The sequence below is a fragment of the Zonotrichia albicollis genome, chromosome 7, assembly GCF_047830755.1.
Source record: "Zonotrichia albicollis isolate bZonAlb1 chromosome 7, bZonAlb1.hap1, whole genome shotgun sequence".
NCBI lineage: Eukaryota > Metazoa > Chordata > Aves > Passeriformes > Passerellidae > Zonotrichia > Zonotrichia albicollis.
Window position 1 is genome coordinate 39,437,097 of NC_133825.1, and position 20,626 is coordinate 39,457,722.

The following is a 20,626-nucleotide window of genomic DNA, read 5'->3' on the forward strand; positions in this document are numbered from 1 at the left end:
GAGACTTAGGGATGTTACAAGGTCATAAAGACCAGGAATGGGGTAAAACTGCAGGGGTGCCATCCACATTCAGATGTAGAGTTCCCAGAGCTGGCTGTCAGAAGAACAGAGATAGTTAGCTCCAGTTTAGACAGGGGGTGTTAAGGATGGATCAGGAGTTATGATATCGACTGAAATAAAGCTGCAATTTTGTCACCTAGCATGAGCATTGCTTTTATGAAGCGGCAGAGTGGACCTGTGTGAGCTTTCAGAGTGCCTTGCCTTGGTTAGAGGGAGGAGAGGGTCTGTCAGGAGGCAGCACCTTGTACAGGGCTGCCTGTATTAACCACATGGCCTGTCAGCAGGGTGAACACAGCTGCAGGTTCTGGTATAGGGCAATTTTATGACACTTTTTTCCCTTCTCCAGTCTCCTTACCACACTCTGAAACATGGCCATCTCATTTACTGCTGCAGCTCCAATAATATATTAATTTATGAAGTATGAAAAATCAGGTAATTTTGAATTAACGAGGAGGGGCATGGTGCTTCACAGACAGCAGGATAATCAATCAATAACAGTGAGTCACTATATCCTGTTATTAAAAAGGAGGGAAAAATAATAGAATGGGTGGAGAGCAGCTCTCAGAGAAGGGGAAGGTGGGTCCTTTTGAAGACCATATAATGATCTGACCTTGATCTTTAGTGATAGGAGTTGGTTCACCGAGACTTATTTATTTCTCTTTGAGGAAAATCCTCCCCCCACCCCCTGCCAACCCCAAGCCCAATAATAAGTGGCAAGATATCTTTTTATTTCATTCCTTTATGAAGTGAAGAATAGAGAAGCTCAGCATTACTGAGTGAATTCTTATTTTAATAGCCTAGATTACCAGAGTCTGCAGGGCACGTGGCCACAGTCTCAGTTTGTGGTGCATACACACATCTGCCTCTTACAGTGTAACTGTAATGTCAGCTCTGGTGTTATCAATTCTGTGTAAAATATTTTATCTCAAGCAGCACTGGGAAACCTGGAAACACTTCTGTGACTGTTAAAATCAGTTTTCTTCAGCATGGAGCTTGGCAGGGCTAGATCTTAGAGAGTTATTTCACTGTGTTGTGGAGTGCTTGAGGCTTCTGTGTTCATTAGTGTGAGTTCATTGCCCTTCACCTCTCAGTTCTAAGATGTCTTTTTTTCATTGTATACAGACAGATGTTGCTGGACTCCAAAAGTAATGACAGGGGTTTTCTAAGTGGTCCAGAGATGCAGTTAGGGAAAACTCAGGCTGTTGTTTACTTATAAATCTAGGCAATCAACTCTTAGACCAGTCCTTCTGTCTCTGAGGAGAGATTGGTTCTGCCTTTTACAGTGAGCCCTCTAATATTTTAATTCTCTGTTGCTGACAAAACAAGCTCATAACTTTCCTCCCTTGGATTCTTCCCATGGTAGAGCAACATGATCCTTAAAAATGCCTGCAAGAAAGCAGCAAAACTCCTGGAGCAGGTGTACTCAGAGATTGAGAGGCAGTGGGGTGCACACAAGGAATGCAGCACTCAGAACCTGGAAAACCATGGAAAAATGGAGTAAGCTTGGTAATTTTCTGATGTTTGCCTACTGAATCTAAAAACAAAGTGTCAGGGTTGTGTTGGAGATAAAACTTTTATCCCCTCTTCCAGTTCTGTTTCATCTTTCACTGCTTCTTCAGAAACGTACAGAGCTCACATATGTGCATGAAGGGATACAGAAAGGAAAGTGCATGATTTTCCCCAGGCTGTGAAGTACCTGTGACCCTGATGGAATAGTTGGAACAGGATGTAGCAGCCACTGGGTTCTGTCACTGGGGCAGCCACTCCCCTGCTCAGACAAGACTACTGCCATAAACCTGCAAGGGCTGTTTCATTGGGAACTAATTATTAAATATAATGGGAAATGTCAAAGCCAGTGAAGTGCTGGTTGGGAATCCTGTACCTAGGTCCTGAACCTATCTGGCACCTGAATCTTTGGCACCCAAGTTGGCATGCAGAGCTTGCAGCCTCAGTGGAGAGCTCAGAGCTGAGTGCTGCCATGCAGAGCACTGCCATGCCATCATGTTTTGTAACTCAGGCCTCAGCCTTGCATCCAGAAATTGGATAGACCTTCTCCTGTCATCTTGGCTTCCTCAAGTGGGGGGATGTTAGGAAGAAAAGTACATTGGGGACAGTGAGGGACATGAGTAATAGATGCCAAGTAAGTAAATTGAGATAGATTATAAGCATCTGGATGTGAACAGTGATAAAGCTGACTGTTGTCTATGTTCACTCTGCAATCTGACTAAAAAAGCAGAAAAATAAAGTGGGTAAGCAAAGCAGAAGCAATGATGCATTTAAAATTGTATTCAGATTTAATGGCCTCAAGGGAGATACATAACACGATTTTTATTTTTCTATAGAGTCATGAAACACTCCACTGTCCTCAAATGAAATAGATTGCTGAATACAGGCTGCAAAAGTTTACCCCCATGAGTAACTATCCATGCACATCTTTTTGTTTTTTGTAATGGGGCAACTACTGTGAGTAAACTCATACCCACATGTGAAGTGTTCTCCCAAGTGAGACCTATAATCAGAGGAGTGTTTTTATATAAATGGTGTTCTCAGTTCCAGCAGCTGTGGTGCACACAGCCTCTCCTTACTGATAACATTATTTTCTGTAACTATTTCTGCTTACATGGGAAGTTACCATAATGGTGAAAATTACTTCGTAGTTGTATGGAGAATAGCACAACCATGCATTTACTCAAATAACATATAATTATAACAGTGAATGCTGCTTTTCCCTTTCTGTGAAGACAGTTTGGGATTAGAGCTGTTCTCTGTCATCAGAAAAAAAGCTGATGACCACAAAACAATGTGTCAGATATTGTAATAACTGGGGCTTTCCTGTCTAGAGTCCAGAAGAGTAAAAAGGCATCATGCAGAGCTATGCTATGCACAAATACCAGACTCTAGAGCAATATAATAATATAGCTCAGAAGCTTTGTATTTGTGAGGAAGCTCTGGCTGGTGCCTAAGATCACCAGTGGAGGTTTCTTCTACTGGAAGGTTCAGACCCATTAGTAGAAGTGCTGGTCAAACTGGATGTACAAATTCAGTGGTGATGCTTGTCACCCATTTGGCAGTTTGTGGAGCAGAACTCTGCATGAATGTGCTGTGACACAGAAAAGCCTTTGGCAGATTAGCTGGGCAGCACTGCAGTGGCCCCAGGCAGGTGGGAATACCGTGGCAGAGGACTTTGCTCCCCTGATCTGTGGGGAGCTGGAGAATGTGCAGCTGTAACAAGAATATAATGGGCTGGAGTAACCTTGGATAAAGGGTGCCTTGCTGTGACAATGAAAAGGTTTTACAGCCAAGCATGTGGCTGGCTGTTGCCAGTCAGTCACTCTTTGCCAGGTCAAGCACATGCTTTTTGGATGGCTTCCATCCCCACTGGCACCTGAAATTTAACAAGCAAATGCTTGCTGTGCCTTGTAATTAAAAGTGAAAAGTACATGTGTCCAGTGCCAAAAAGGCGAGAGAACGAGGGGAGGCATGTTGTTCTGACCTGCTCAGCAGCAAAACAAAGATAAGATGCTCTGCTTTGTTAGTTCTGTTATCATGGTTTACTTCACTCTTGTGCATGCAAATTGGATCCAGCCTGGGATTTGGCATTGTGGGCAGGTTCAGATGGCAGCCTTGGAGTATCTGTGTTCTTTTCCCAGCTCAGAGTTTTGCCTAAGTCTTACAGCCATGATAGATTTTCATTTCCCACCTGCCAGTGAGGATGGCAGAGTGGTTTTCCTTAAAGAGCTCTTACTTTATATGCAATTTAACCTTAATTTGCTCCTGATCCTCAGGGCTTCTTGCATGGTGCATCTGTGCTCTTGCACAGGTGCTGGACGTGGTGATTAAAATGGAGTGCCCTCTCCCCAGGGAAGGGATTGCATGAGCTTGGAACTCTCTGAAGTGTTTTGTTTTGGTATTTCAATTTATGGCAGGTATGGCTGAAGTGCCAAAAGCCTCTTGCAATTTTGTACCAATATGAACAGTTAATTGTAATTTAATCTGGGTATAATTGGATATAAGAGACAATAGAAGGCAACAAAAGATTAACCAGGATTATTGCCTGTAAGCAAGTGTGGTAGGCTGATGTGCATCTCCTCAGAGAAGGCAAGGTAATGCTGGTACTCATTTGATGCACTCCAGCACTGCTCATTTTTGTTTCAAAAACCCTGCTGTTTTATGTTAAAGAAATTTTTTCATGTTACAGTTTATTATTTTATTTCTGATAATGTTTCTCTTCTTTTATGTACCCTCTACGAAAGACAAAACATTCTGCAGAAACAATGAACCTGTGTATCACGTGAACAACATCGTGTACTCTGACCTTTCTGTCTCAGTGCTGCAAAGATGGGGAACCCATGTGTGGGTAATTGCAGATTTAATGAGGTTGCTCTCTTCTCAAACCAGTTTGGTGGATTAGAGAGCTCTCAGTTTCTGGCACAGCTGCAGCAGTCCATGGGACAGGTCCTCCAGAGGGGTTGAATCCTAACAGAAACAGCTATTGATGTCTGAAAAGTTCTGTGGCGAGCAATGTGATTCTGCAGAGTAGAAGTTGTTTTGTAATTACAAAGAATTCCTGATGGGAAGGAAGTTCTGGAGGGAGGTTAGTGTGAAGTGTCTAAAATGCCTTGAGAGAGCCATTGGGTTCTTTGGTCACGGTACATATAATGCAGACCCAATGCAAAAGTCTCAGGAAACTCTTATTTCATTGCTGAGTTTCTATGGATGTCTGAGTCATTTTTCATTATCCAATAATAAATACAGTAGTGAAAGTCACCTTTAACACTTAAAGATTGCTTGGGTTTTATGGGATTGTATTGAAGTGAGTGCCAAGGTATAAAAGCCTTATGGTTGAGGTACTTTTATAACACATGCTTCATAAACCCCTATAAAGTCAGTGCAGTGCACTTCATCCTTTAAGATTACAGCACTATGGTTCTTAGAGTTGGTGATCTGGTGCTATATTCATTAATTAGATCTGCCATTAATGTTAAATTTCGGGCAATAAGAAGTGAAGTTACAAGAAACTGAAATGGGGTAGGTCCAGACAATTTGTCTCTTATGAAAGCTCAATGCCCCTTTACTGCTTGATTGATGCCCATGGGTTATCCTTAACATTAAGGAAGTTTTTGAGGCATGTGAAGGAAGAAGGAGTCCCATATCTGGGCTACTGTGTAACACAAAAGTTTGCAATGAGCATTTTCCTTTTGGCTCACAAAGTAAGTAATTAAATAAAAGTTGTTGCCCTCTTCATGGATGTCTTTTTTGGCTTCCCAGAGAGCAGATGTCCCTCTTGTCACAGCTGCTGATCCCTGAATGATGGAGTGAATTTCTTTGCTTGTATGTAAATACACAGGATTTCTCCCTAGAGCAGATTTTTATCAGTGACATGTCCCAGTTTTTCCTGTCTGACTGAGATGTTTGGTGACTAGAAAACAGAGGTTGCTTTCATTTCCCCCTGATTATTGTAGAGATCAACATATCTACAGGGCAGTGAGCAGGTACTTAGCCATCTCTGAACGTCAGTGGAAGTTTGTATAAAGTTAAGGTGTGCTTTCTAGAAACCCTCTTTCTAAACTAGTGTAAATCATTCAAAGACAGCTTTAGCTCAGCTGATTTGTATGGGTGTTACTTTTGCTGGTAAGCAGACAGTTACTTGTGGTTACCTTAGCACTTTTTAGTTTCAGAGGGAATTGGGCTGATTTAATTTAACTGAAATTTTTTTAGTTGAAATGGCATGTAGTGATGAAAGAGGGTGAAAAAGGATGAGATTTTCTTTGCAATGAGTTGCACTTGTCCTCCATGGGAATGGCTGGGAAGGGCTTTAGATATACTGTGTAGATGTGTTCTAGGAGATTTGGGTTGTGATCAGACCTCTGAGGGCATCTTTTAGCTTGCAGGGCAAGTAATTGCAGTTATTATGTTGGAGAGAGAAGGAATGAGAGGGAAATGAATAATCAAGTATTTGCCAGTGAGAAATTTCAGGTGGTCAAACATGTAATCTAAAATGCTTCAATGTAGAAAATTACTCTTCCCATAAGAGAGTTCCAAACTGTTCATATTTAACTTGGGATGGACTGGTGTTTTGAAGGAAGAAAACAACTTTTGCATCTTTAAGCCTTTAAATGTCACTGAATTTTGATTTCTCAAAATTTTTGAAAGGAGTAAAGGACATAAAAAATCTAAACAAAGCAAAAATCTTCTACTTGCATTGGCCTTTCAGTATGAATTGTTGAAACGTTTTGGCTTTTTAAACTCAAAGCTACTCTGAAGCTTTTTGGGAAGGAGACATGGGACAATACAACCCATCAGATGTTTTAAATCAAATGAAACATTTTTCTTTTTTATAATCTGATTTGTTTTTTCATTGATGTTTTAGGTATGGCCAGGCTTTAGGAAGGATCTGAAGTGTTTTTGAATTGAGGGCCTTGTGGAAGGAGGCCTAAAAACCCCAAAAAAGCCTTTTCACTTTTAAGCTGAGCACATTCAATATGGAAATCTCCATGAACTTGTAAACACTAAACTTCAACTTTATGTATTTGTAGAAGTGTTTGTGGCAAGACTGTCTTTTCAGTTGTAGGAGAGGATAATCCAGTGCTACAGAATAAATTCTAATATTTTGCTAAGGAACTGAGTTTCTTTTGAAGCTGTGGAGGCTTGCGTGGTTTGTAGGTGTCCTGTTGGTTTTGTTTATTTTTTAACTGCTTTGTTTATTTGTTTATGTTTTTTTTAGAATAGCCTTTTACATAGGTGAATATGACAAGGACCTCTGAAAAGAACAGTGTATGAAAAGTGCATTAAAGTGGAGCATCAGGGGCAGTACACAAAAGTTTGATGCTGTCTATCTATTTCTCAGAACAAAAGACATTTATTTGAACCTGTCTTCCTTATTCATTTGACAACTCTCTGGTGTTTCTTTGCTAATGTAGCTCAGTGGTACTATTGCTACAGATTATTGCACCTATAAAACTGGTCTGTGCTGATTTAGGGAGATGCGCTTTGGTAATTTACAGTGAAAATTTATGTTCGTTGAGAAAAATAAAAGGCTTCATTGAAAGCTAATATTAATAAAAATGCCACTTATGTGGCATGTTGTTTTGGGTTTTTTTGGTCCAGTGGCTGTTTTTTTAACTAATTCAGCTGCATACAAAACGCATTCCATTGTGATTTCTGTGCTCGTGTGTATCCCCGTGCCTGTCTGGGCATGTTGTAGCATTGTGCCTGTGGGAGGTGTGCTGCCCCATTACTGCACAGTTCTGTATTCCACATCATGGCTCTCTTTGTGCCGGACTACAGAAAAAGAGAAATGTGGCACCATCTTAACTCATCCACCTGCCCATAACCCATATGAAAGCAGTACCATGGAAGGTGTGTGCATTAACCAGTGACCTACCTGGTATTTTGATCTGGCTAGTGGGAACTCACGTTCTCAATTACAAATCCTACCCTAGTTTTTATTATATTAGCCCCATCAGAGGGCATGACTTTTTTAGCGGATTTGTGCTGCAATATGGTGCCACTTTCCTTCCTAATTTCTTCTGCATTTGAGCTCCTTTAAGGGTTCTTACACACTCTCCAACAAATCTGAGTGACTCTTAACTACTGCTGTGGTTTCTGTACCAAACACAATATGGCAGGCACAGGTGTAACATGCATCATGCCCTCCTTGTTCTTCTGCCTGCAACTCATGCTGTTTATTCCCTGGGGTGAATCCCACTGAAGTGCTCAGAGCTGGATATGTTCCCTGCTCATGTACTGAAGATCTCAGTCCATATAGTGTAGGTAATTCTTGCAAGGTGATCTCTCCATACCATCATCTTTCCATGTGCTGCCTCACTGGTGTCTGGGGTTCTGCCCACCTGGAGTTCATCCAGAACAGCTCTGTTTGTGTCCTCACTGTCCCAGAGCTCCTGCTTTAAAGGAGATGCACCATGTCCCAGACAGCTCTCTTCCTCTGCATCCATTCCTAAGGAACTCTCTGAATTTTAGTCTGATTTTCAGCCTGTTTTGTTGTCTGGTGCTTGCCATTCATTGTTCACTGGATTTTGAAGGTCAGGAAAAGTATGTTTTCAAGGATATACCCTCGGCAGTAACCAGTCCTGCCTGCCCTACCCCTCTCCACTTAAACTAGAGAAAAAAGCAACGTTTTATACATGGATGTATACATAAATAATCTAGAATGTAGAAAGACCAAATGTAATCTTCATTTAAATAAAGGCTGCCATTTAATTTAATGTTATAGAAAATGATTAGATCTTAAACCCTTATAAATTACATTTGACAACTCTCTGGTTCTCCTTTGCTATTCCTTATGGCAATTATAAATGGCAACACAGGATGCTGGCAGAAATGCTCATTCTGGCTGGAGTTTGTTTATTGTCTCTTAATGAAAAGTGATTAATCTAAATCACTAGTGGGGTAGATGCTTCCTCCTGGTCCCATAATGAGAAGGCTGAAAGTTCCCTCCCCCTATAGCTTCCAGAAGAAAAAGTAGAAACAATAAAAAAAGAAAAGCCAGAGTCTGTCACTTTTCTTTCTCTGTGTGCCGTGTAACACACCTGTGCTGGTCCGAGCTGCATGGGTGGTGGTGAGCTTTTGTTTTTCACTGTGATTGAGCCTCCTGCCTTTCCATCCTGCTCTGTGTAGGACCAGCCTTTCCTGGGAGGATGGATGGCAGCAGAGATTTTGGGTGTTCATTTCTCCATTTGAAGAATGGAGAGTGGATGTGGAAATTGGGTGAAGGCACAGGGCATGATTTATGTGATGTCATCTCTAGATGTGACTGTTGTTAGGTTCTTCCACCTTTCCTAGCTTGGTGGTTTTATTATCTGATCTTCTAACACTGTTACGCATCCAGAAGAACAAATGGGCCAGATTTGTTGACCATCTGGTGGAAATACTGCCTTTGTTGTTTCAAAGACCATTTCTTGCACTATCCACTGAAGTGCTGCAGATCATGTGTGAAAGGACAGAGAGGATGTTTTGTTTGTGTACCACTTCAGGTCCATGCAGACTTTTGCTCCTTATTTGAGGACAGAACTCCAGCAGTAAGCTTTTAATATACAGCATTATTAACTATGTCATCCTCTATTACATCAGGTGGAAAATGTTTTTATTCCTGAAGTATCCTTTATTTTAAATATAAGATCTCTCTGGATTGTCTTCTTAAATGGCCAGGCCTACATCCTTTTTTCATTCCATATAAGCAAGTGTTTTTTACTAAACTATGTTATAGTTCTCTGACATAGGCAATATGCTTTAGGTGAACAGGGGTAAAAAATATCTTTGCAGTCTAAGAAAGGAATATCTTCAAATACTTTTAAAATTCTTACTGTCTGGGGCATAATGAAATTGATATTTTGGTCAGATTAGAAAGAATGAATGTACCAAAACATCCCTTAGAGTGGAGATGTTGGAGGTCTCTTCTCAGGCTAATTCCCAGGAAATCATCTGCAGGTGGGGAACGAGAAGCGTTCCCCAGACCGGGCACCAGGGCACAATGCAAGTGCACTTCAGAATTTATCCTGTGGCTTCCTGTGGGAATGGCGAGGGATTGATTTTGGGGCTGGTGAGGGATGGATGTGAGGGTTGTTGAAGGTCCTTTGACATCAAGCTGGATTCATACAGGTGGCTTCACTCTGGGAAAACGTTCACTTCTAGTTCAGCTTTTCATTCCTTAATGGAAAGGATCAGAAGCCATTTACATTGTATTCCCTTTCCCTTGGTGACTTCATGGAGCTAATGAGGTACTTAAGATTAAACAAGCACTGAAATTTTTTGCTTGATGAAGGCCTAACATACCAAGGGTTTAACCATTCCTTGAAACTGATTTTTGCTGTCAAAATTAATGTATTTCCCTATTGTAGTCTTGAAGTTGGAGCTCTGTGAAGGTGGATAAGAGAAGTCAATGTGGAAAAAACCCAAAACTGCGGTGGATGTCAGCTAGCTGTTCATTCTGCAGTGAGGTAGAAAAGGCCATTCCTAGATCTGTTTTCCTGCTGAAAGACAGTTTCTATATTTGATTCAGCTGCTGTATCAACAACCTGCTGTGTTTAGAACAGCTCTAATTTATTTCCCACTGTTTGCCTTTATTTTATGGTGCTGGTATTTGCTTTAATGTGAAGTCGTTTTCTCCAGATGTTAATAAGATGGTATTAATGTTTCCACAACATTTTTCCTGCTAACGTTTATGTAGAACTTGCCATCTGATAGTGTGGAATCAACCCATTTTAAAATATTGATAATAATTTTCTAATTAAAATTAGAGACTCAGAAGTGTTTTCCTCCCTGTAAAAATTGAGGTCGTGCACTTTCCTGTGCTTGGGGAAAATTATGTTTTCACTGACTGAATGAATGTCTCTTACTGTACAAATTGGGAGTGTGATATATGAAATGGTGTCAGTGTTTGCCCATGTGCATGTGAACTATACCCAGCTGCCAGCAGCTGATCTGGGAAGGCATTCTGTTTCCATGGAGGTGATGCTCTCATTCACAGCACTGCAAGCTGACAGGTAATGAGCCTTAAATCTCAGGAATGCTCTGTTGCTTACTTTTGGAGAGAGAATTCCACATGGGGTGAGAGAAGTGGTAGACAGATATGGTCCAGGAAAGCCTGGTGTCGCTGCCTGAAGTTCCTATATCCAAGCAAAATCAACGTTGATACATAAAATTTTTCTTTCTTACTGATCTTTCTGAATTTATCTGGATAAAATGAAAAAAAAAAAAGAATTGCTCAAATCAGCAAATGAGTTGCCAAAGGAAATGAAACTGAAATAATAAAAACCCATCCTAATTCTATGGGATGTTATACTCTTGAGTGATCTTCTGAATACATCTGATAGGAGTCAGTGCTGTGTGACCTCACTCTTAAATTATATTCACTTTCACTTTTTCATTAACACTTTCCTTCCATTTTTCTATTTAGATCATGCTTCTTAGTGATCCAGAGGTTGAGAGCAGCATCCTCATCAGCTCTGATGAAGGAGCTACTTATCAGAAGTACCGTTTGAACTTCTATATCCAGAGCTTGCTCTTCCACCCCAAGCAGGAGGAGTGGATCTTGGCCTACAGTCTGGATCAAAAGGTAAGCAATTGATTTAATGTTTCAATGATTTTGAGCCAGGAGTTGAAGGGGATATTGTCTAGAACTGCTCCCTCTCAGAGATGATGAAGAATTTATAGTGTGCTTTGCTGTTCTCACTTTGCAGGTTTAAATGTGCTCAAAAGCCATGCAGTGACTCCAAAGCCAGTTTGCTAAAAGCAGCTGAGTATTAGAGTGATCATGATGGGTGTGGAAACTTCAGTAGTGGTGATACTATGAAAGATGAAAAGAATTAGAGATTTGACATGACACATGGAGCTGCTCTAAAAATCTATTGATTGGTAGGCGGTGATTTCTGTGCTGTCCCTGAGAATGGAGCACTCAGGCTGAGCTGGTCTGTAACAGCTGGATGTTGAGCCTTGAGGGGTGCTCATTCTGCTTGCAAACTGGAGGTCAGGGAGCAGCAACAGATGACAAACTCCTCTGTGCCACTTTTAAGCCTCTTTGTAGTGCCCTCTGTGAGTAAGACATCTCCAGTCTGTTACTGTGTCCTTAGCAGGTTTGCACTTAAACAGATGTGAAAGGTGCTGAGCAGAGCAGGTGCAGTGTGGTAGCCAAGTGCTGTGGTGAGGAGATGTGTGCTTCGGGTCTGGAGCAGCAGTCCCCACTACAGCCCAAAGCTGAGACATAGACAGGATGGTCAGGTTATAAATTCTACAAAGTTTTAAACTTGCCAAGCTTTTATCTTTCCCTTCTTATATTTCTGTCATGCCAAGACTCTGAAAAGCAAAAACATGCTGAATAACCACTAAGTTTTCCTCACTGTGGTGGGCTAACCCTGGCTAGATGCCAGGTGTCCATCAAGGCCACTTGGTCACTCCTCACCTCAGCTGGACAGGGGCAGAAAATATAATCAAAGGTCTGTGGGTCGAAATAAAGGCAGGGAGAGCTCACTCAGCAATTACCATCATAGGAAAATCACATTCAACTGGGGAAATTAATTGAATTTATTACTTATCAATACTCTACTATACTTTACTTTATCCCTTTATACCCTACTCTATCAAATAAGAATAGAGTAATGAGAAGTAAAAACTAAATCTTAAAGTACCTTTCTGCCACTTCTCCCTTCTTCCTGGGCTCAACTTTTCTCACCATTTTCTCTTTTATCTGCATCCCAGCAGCAGAGTGGGACAGGACATGGGGGCTGTGGTCAGTTCATCACATGTTGTCCCTGCCTCTTCTTCCTCCTCAAGGGAGGACTCCTCATACCCTTTCCCTGCTCCAGCATGGTGCCCCTCCCACAGGAGACAGGTCTCCACACACTTTTCCAATGTCCTTTCCACAGGCTGCAGTTCTTCATGAATTACCCCAGTGTGGATCTTTCATGGGATGAAGGCTTCAGGAACAGACTCTTCCAGTATGGGTTTCCTGTGGGCTCACCATCACCTGTCCTGCCATGGGTCAAGGGGTCAGCCTGCCTCACCATGGCCTTCACTGTGGGCTGCAGGGGAATCCCTGCTCCAGCACCGGGGACACTCCTCCCCTCCTTTTGCTCTGACCTTGGTGTTTGCAGTGCTTTTTCTCTCATATAGTCTCACTCCTCCCTGGCTGAAGCTGTCAATTTGTTTCTTCCCCTCACTTCATGACTAAGTTATCTCGGAGGGGCTACCACTGTCACTGATGGGTGTGACCTGGGCCAGCAGTGGGTCCATCTCAGCGCTGGCTGGTGTTTGCTTTCTTGGACAGCTTCTTGTAACTTTTCATGGAAGCAACCCCTGTAGCCCCCTCCCTGCTATGAAAACCTTTCCACACAAACCAAACACATATGGTAACTTGTCAGATGTGAGGGTGTGTTCTGGGTGGGATTTTCAATTTTTGCAGTTATTCTGGAAGATTTCTAAACTAGTCAGTCTCACATCCCAGCTACAGGAACAATATAGCTAAAATGCTGTGCCTCTCTATTTGAGAATTTCCTTTGGAAGGCTAGTGCAAGATTTTACCAAACCAGTTACTGAGAATATAATCAAATAATTTCCTATTGCTCTGCTTGCCACTTGCTAAAAGAATGCTGTGGCAGGCACCAGGTGTTTTGCTGCTGTGCTACTAATGATTCTTGAGTGACATTTGCAAGAACAAAGCTATTGTAAACACACTCCTTTCATAGTATCAAGTCTTTACTGTATGAAGGAGTTAGTCAAATGTCAAATATTTTTCTGCAATCAGAGGATCAGTGTAACAGGGATTTTGAAAGAGGCTGGAAAGACCAATCTATTTATTTGATGTCACAAAATGTCTTGATGCTACTTTTAAGCTGGAGGTAATAATTTGCATGATCCTGGTGTTTATATAGACAGGCTTGGAAGAAACAGGCGTCTGATGAGGCAGTCATGTATGTGAGAAGCCAGATGAGACATCCTGTGCATGCCTTTGCAAAGAGATCCATCTGCAGTGAGTGCTGAGCATCTGCTGTTGGGATGAAGCCCTGTACTTCTACTTGCAAAGCTTTGTAATCTTTTTGTGATGTTAGTCATTGGAGGGATAAATCAAACTACAAGGGAGGCACATGATTGACTGTGAGCTGCTACTAATGCTCCCCTGATCCAGTGCAGCAATAGCAGGCCAGGAGCTTTTTTGCTTCTGCTCTTTCAAACAAATACATCTGTGTGCACACCTCAGCTGCTGTCTTCTGCCCAGGAAAAAAGACAAGAAAAATGAACAGAACTAGAAACACCCTGAATCTGCTTGCATTTCATCCCAGAAACCGAATTAAATTGTTCAAAGTGTAAGAGCAAATATGAGTTCGTCTGTGGCTTGTTGGTCAAGTGGAAATGGAGCAAAGCCAAGTTCAGGCTTTTCCTTTATGTCTGCCTTTGCATTCAAGGCCACTCATGCTTTCCTTCACTGGTCAGAAGGATGGCCTGAAGTGCTGGTTCATTGTGGATCCTAGAATGGAGCCATGGAGCAGTGCTTTTCTCAGCTGAAATGTTTGCTTAACATGACTGAGGTATAGATTGTGCTGCGCCATGTCTTGGGTTAGTAAGAGCTGTGAAAGAGCTGTCACTGTGAGTCAGGATCACCAGCTTCACTGCAGTCATGGCTGATGCTGAGGTAATGGGCAGTGCTCGTGGAGTGTGACAGCAGTGCCATGGGAAATCCCCAGCTGGAGTCTCTGAGAGGCCAGCGTGATGCATTCCTGCAGGTCTGGAAACAGCGGCACTGCCACAGTCGAGTGGGAACCAGAGTCAGCCCTGTGCTTTTCTCAGGTTAGGCCAGTGCAAGAATAAAGAGGCTTTTAGGATTTAAGTCCCATATACTTGAGAATATTCATCATGTCTTTTGCATCTTTGTAAGATTGTAGTGGTTGTTCTCCTTTTTCTCTAGAAGCCAGATCTGGATCTCACAGCTTCCCGATCTACTGTGCCTTCTCTCCTAGATGTGGTTATGGGACGGTGCTAATGGCGATGCCCATTTCATCTCTCTGCTGCTTACCAGAAAAGAGTGACCGAGAGCTTCTGAAATAAGTGTCTAGAGAGGCTGCAGTGGTGCTCACAGCTGTGAGGAGGCTATCCAAAGGGATGCCATACTGGCAGGGGCTAATTGTCCAACTCCAGCCTAGTTCTGCTCCTGTGCCCTTTGTTTTTGTGCTCATTTTCCTGCAAAGCAGCATGAAGTTGCCTGGTACAAAACAGGTGGAGCTGTATCAAATAGTTTTTGCTTTCTCAGTTCATATGTCCATTCTTTGGGGATAAAACTGCTCTGAAATACTTCTGACTTGATGCATGAGAGGGCAATAAAATAGAAAGTTTATCATTAGCCTGCAACCTGCGGGTAATATTCATCCACTGATACTGTGACAAGGAAGGTGACTTGCTGTTTGTTCTGTAGTGCAGACACTGCTACAGTGAGACATCATATTTTCCCACCTCTCTAAGTTTTAGAAGTGTGTTTGACCCTTAAATTCTATTTTAATGACTTTAGGGACAGATTTAAAAATGCAAATGTTATTCTGAAAACAAATCAAGTACATACGATTTGACTCCCAGCAGCAGAAACTATTAAGGGAAGATATAATCCATCCTCTTGTAACTATAAATGTGTAAACAAGTTGGAAAAATTAATTTAATATCTTAGATTAAAATAAGTATTTCAGATTAATATTTTTCTTATTAGTTTTCTTTCAATTAAAAATAATAATAATGTACTGTTTTAAGCAAGCTGTAGTCAACTTGGAAATTAATGAGAATGATGAACCTGAAAATCCATTATGCTTAGTATGTTGTTCCTCACAGTAAAATGAAATTAAATAGGGACAGTTCATATCCCTACAAATAATGAATTTGGTAACTGCCTAGATCAAAAGATTTTTGAATTGTTTTGTTTATAAAAATAGAAAACAATATTAACATTTCAAAATGAAATACAAATAGTCAGTGTTTTGGATCTTCCCAATAAATAGTTTTCCTCTAACGTCTTCTGACCTTCAGTTCCATGGCTGTGATTCAAGCCTTTTTTTAATGACTGTTTTAACCTAAACATCCCTCCTTGTTTTTAGCTAATTTCTCCACAACTGACAACAATGTTAGGATATTTATCTAGTTGATTAAAGAAATGACCAACCAACTAAAAAAATCCAACACATTTTGAATGCCCTCTGAACAGAATTATTGTCCCTTCCAAGTTGGTGTTTTAAAAGGTCCATTCCATATTCTACAATCTTCTTTAAGAGGAGGAGCCCATCTCTTCTCCACAGAACTGTTCCCTGAAATATGGCTTCATACCGAGAAAGCCAAAGACTTTGTAGTATTACCACTTCCATCAAGTGAAATAATTGAGTATAAAAACAGTTCAGTCACCAATTCTTTTATTACCACTCCCACATAGATATTGTCCTGCTTTTTCCTGGTCAGGGCAATTCCCAGAAGATGACTAAGTGAGATGGAGTTCAGCAGGCTTTCTGAAAGATGCATTGCTGTGTGGCTGCTGGTTATGTTGTTGATTTAAATCACAGTCACCACCATTTGTTTTCTCTTAGTAGTATCCAAGGAATTGTTGAGGATACTTCCTTGGTATGAGTCAACAGAGCATATCGTTCCTGTTCTTAATTTTCATAGCAAATTAGGACCCTCCTCTGCTTTGCTAACTCTCCTGTATCATCTCATAAATGCAGCAGGGCTGAGCCAAGAAATCTCTGTGTGTGGGCATGAGCATGTAGCAAGTTCACAGACCCTGATGTCTTCTCAGAGAGTATAAAGCACAGGCTGAAGGAATTGGAGGAATTTTTACAGGGCTTTAAGCAAACCTGTGTGGGTTTGCTATTCCCCCCTGAGCTGCCATGTGATATTGTATAGCTATCAGGTCCTGGGATATTAAATGCATCTTGTGAGTTGAAAATCTTGGATCTCTTCCCAGTAGCTTTGTGTGTATGTGTCAAATTTATTGATAAAATTGCACAATCTGATGTGTGCACGTGTTGGTTCTGTTAATGGCCCTCTTAAGTGGCCTTTGGCAGAAGGTAGACACTGTGTAAATGTTACAGACAATTTGCTGCAGGTCAGACTGGGTCTCACAGGGAGTGTCCATGCTGACACTTGGATATATCACCCAGTGTAAAACAGAAAATGGGCCTGCAGCCTCCAGTTTTTGTGGGTATTTGCAGAAAATACATAGGAAACTATTTTAAACAATCCTTGGATAAAAATGTGGTGGGAAGGGGAATATATGAAAAAGGTGAATATTGCCTGTTGGAAAGTGTGGGGAGCTGCTCTGTGGAATGCTGCGAAAGCTTAAAGCCTCCCAACACAAGCTTAAGGTACAGATTTCATTGCTGCCATTCACAGTGACTGGGGAGGAATATCTTGAATTTATCTTACATTCCTGATGCTAATATGCTGAATGTCTGATTATTTGTCTCATTTATCCAAGAAACCAACTAATTCCCAATAGGCAAAACTTCCTCTGTGGGGAATGGATGAGTCTGGAGGTAGAAATGGAAGGGACTTTCCAGCTGCATGAAGTTTCTCTCAGAATGACGTTGAAACTTTCATAGAAACATGCAAAAACTCTCTTGCATAAATATTTGTTTCAAAGATAATTTAAAAAGATAATTTGTTTAAAAGAGAAAATATCAGTTAATAGGGAGTGGGGTATTTAAAATATTAGAAATTACCATTGTTAAGAGAAGAAACCACAGGTATACAACATGGTAGAATCCCACTTTTTCCTTACAGACCAAACTGTGATTTGAAGCCTGCTGGGAATAGGTAAGAGGCAGAATGATTCAGTAATACACCAATTTAAATTCCCCAGCTACCCATTACAAATTTGAGAACATTGGATAAACAAGAAGTTTGGCAATCAGTGGCTTCTCCCTCCATGGAGCTTAATCTTCAGCAGAAAGTGAACAAAAGAAAGTGGGTGTCTCATTATCTCTTCGAATGAGGTGATAAATAAGAGGTGCAAGATAACATTCTGCTGTATCACCAAGTTGCACCTGGCAGACAGTATCAGGTCTGACTGAAGAGATTCCTTTGGTGTGGGAGATGTGGCAAGTTACCATCTGAAAATTGGATGCAGTGCATGTCACAGCCTTGACTATCTTGACTAGACACTATTGAATTTATCAAAAAAAAAAAATCACAGATAAGACTGGGAATATGTGGGAAAGTTTGTTAGGGGGTTTTTAAAATGTTTTTTTCTAATTTTTTCTAATGTGCTAGACACAGAACCAGAGCCATGGAGGCAGTGTCTCTGCTCCAGGTAAAATGCTGCCCTGGAATTTAGGCCCAGTCTCCCAGTATGACATGGGCAGTAAGGCAGCTGAGGGTGAGGTTGTTTGGCTGGGGCTTTTTTTGACAATGTGCAGTTGGGCAGGGTGCTGCCAGAGAAATCCAGGGGGAGTTGATTCTAGCAATATGGGCACCTTGTTCCAAGCAGTCATTCATCTCTGGGATTCTTTGTGATGAGCTGTTTTCACAGACACATGGAACAATCCAATTTGAAAGGGATCTCCAAAGATCATCTGGTCCAGCCCTCATGGGAAAGGGAGCCTAGATGTGATTGTTTAGCACCCAGTCCAGTCCTGTCTTGAATGCCTCCAGTAAGGGCTCCTTGGTCTCAGATTTTGTGCCCACTAAGGAAACTTAGGCACACGGGGGCTTCAGTGTTGTGTTTGGGTCAGGCTATTGTACTTTGAGTTGGAACTCCTAATGCTGGAAATGTGATTCCAGGATAGCAGCTGCTCCTGCAGATGCGCTGAAATCAAGCAGTGAGAGTTGCTGCATGTCTGAAGTGAGATGTGACTCTGGCCCAGGCCTGTAGGTTTTCTTTCCTTGGGAACAGAGGTATGGGGCTGATGAGGAGAGGCAGGCTGGTGTCTGCCTCACATCTCGTTTTGATATAAATCAGCAGGCACCCAGACCTGTTACCTGCTCCTCAGCAGCACTTCTGCTCCTGGAATTTAAATGTAATTGTAGTTGTCAGAAGTTGTTAGAAGTGTGAGTAACTACTCCTTTTATCAACAACAGCTCAAGACTGCACCTCTTGGATAAAACACAGCTTTTCTTACAAGATGTGAACATTACTTTTAACAAGGAATGTAAGTTCTTTCTGCTCCTGCATGGATCCTCATGGTAGAATCACCATTTCATTCCATGATGAGAGAGAACACACCAGGGCTAGTTTCTCATCATAGTTCACTGATATCTGAAGGGCACACTGCCTGTGATTCCAGTCCTGTGGATACAATGCTCAGCTTTCAGATTTGTCTTGCACTAGTGACTTGACATTTGAGCACCCCATGGAGTGAAGCTGGAGGCACACCTACTGCATTCTTTTCTTCACCCCAAAGGGAAAGAGACTGAGGAAGCTGCCACAATAACAGTTAGTCCCACAGGCCTACCATACTGAGGAAGGAAATATTCTGAGTATATTGCCCACCTGTAAAGGAGCACACAGTGTTCCATGTTTGATACAAGCCATGTTATAGTAACTGCTCATAGAAATCTCTACCATGCTGACTGGTCCATTGTACTGCACACTCATATTAAGAAGCAATCCCTGCCTGAGAGTGCTTGCAATTAAACATGAGGCTGACAGAGAAAGTGGTGTCCCCTGAGCATCTCGAGTGTATTCAGGCACAGGTCATTAAAGTGTTTCACTGCCTAACTACCACTGAGAACTATAACAAAGTCAGAAACTGAATGCAGATAGAGTCCTGTTCCCATGACTTAGCCACAAATAAGCCTTTCATCTTTTTGCCTTTTGAATACTCTTCTGAGAACATCAGGTTCTACAAACATATCATGTGTCTGTGTTGCTGGACAAGCCACCTGCCAGCAGCTCTCCCAGGCAGGCAGGGTTCCATCAAACAGATAAACTGAAATGTTAGTAAAGTTAGAAAAACACAAACCAAACATAAAGAACCAAACCCTTGAGATTGGGAATGCTTAAAAGCAATTTACAGAAGTCTCCTCTTCAATATGATAATGAACTGAAGAATTGAAATCACTTAACTTCATTTACAAATCATGAATATGTATCAGTGCCTTTAAATGAAAGGACGACTAAAACAGATATAGTGTTTGTTCAATTCATTAAAAGGAAGACAATTTATCAGGAGGTTTTTTCCACTCCTAAACTAAAGCTATATGCAAATGTCAGTAAATCAAGACCTTGCGCTAATTCTGCAGCATGATGAATATTTTTATAATCCTAATTAGAACCAGTCATTTAGTTCAGCAATTTCCCCCAATCTAGCCAATTTGAAATTAAAATAGATGCCTTGATTACAAAACTCATTAGCAAAGAAGCACCCTTTTTGCTAACCAGTTCATTTGGAATGCACAAGCTGAATGAAGTGAGGAGCACTTGTGTTGTCAATTGCCGTAAGTGAAGTGAGCCTTAATTGTTGGCATTGTGAAGTATTTGTATTGCTGCATGTTTCATTGCAGTATAATATATCATTCATTAAACGTAACAAAAGCATTTTTAAAATTTAATTAAGTGCTGTTGGTGCACCAGGTAATTTTTATAAAGTCAGATGTCACAATTGTTTGCATTTGAAGTATTGATGGGCATTACCGTCAGAAAGAAGACGTATGACTCTACATTTATCATTCTTATTATGGTAGGCCTGGCAGTTTTAATAGGAGATGGGAAATTAAATTATGCAACTTTGGCTCTACTTCAGAAATGCCCAATGAATTTTGTCCTGGCAAAATACTGAACTTTGGGCTTGTGATGATTTGTGATGGCAAAGAGAAAGTAATGGCTTGTGAAACTTGATTTAGCTAGAACAGACTTTCCTATTGCTTGTTATTTATGTTATAGACACTTCATGAGCAGGTTTTACTTTGAAAAGGGAAATATAGAGATAAATGGAGCAAGACACATTTGATGCTTAAATGTGCTCTTCTGCTGGAGCAACCTAGTTTATTGTGTAACAGAGCAAGGATCCTGTGGCTTATTCCTGGCCATGCTAAATCATGGCTGTATATTGATTTTATCTGGAGCCTAAGTGGGGTGAAGAGTGGT

The 20,626-nt window shown here is 41.2% G+C and overlaps 1 protein-coding gene across 1 annotated transcript in view; it reads left to right on the top strand.

Annotated features, from left to right (window-relative positions):
* The window catches only part of SORCS3 (sortilin related VPS10 domain containing receptor 3), a 262,386-nt gene that overhangs the window by 129,846 nt on the left and 111,914 nt on the right, over positions 1–20,626 (top strand). Inside the window, exon 4 of the mRNA XM_074545187.1 lies at positions 10,976–11,134. Within this exon, the coding sequence (XP_074401288.1) occupies positions 10,976–11,134 (159 nt within the window). The remainder of the gene's footprint in view (positions 1–10,975; positions 11,135–20,626) is intronic.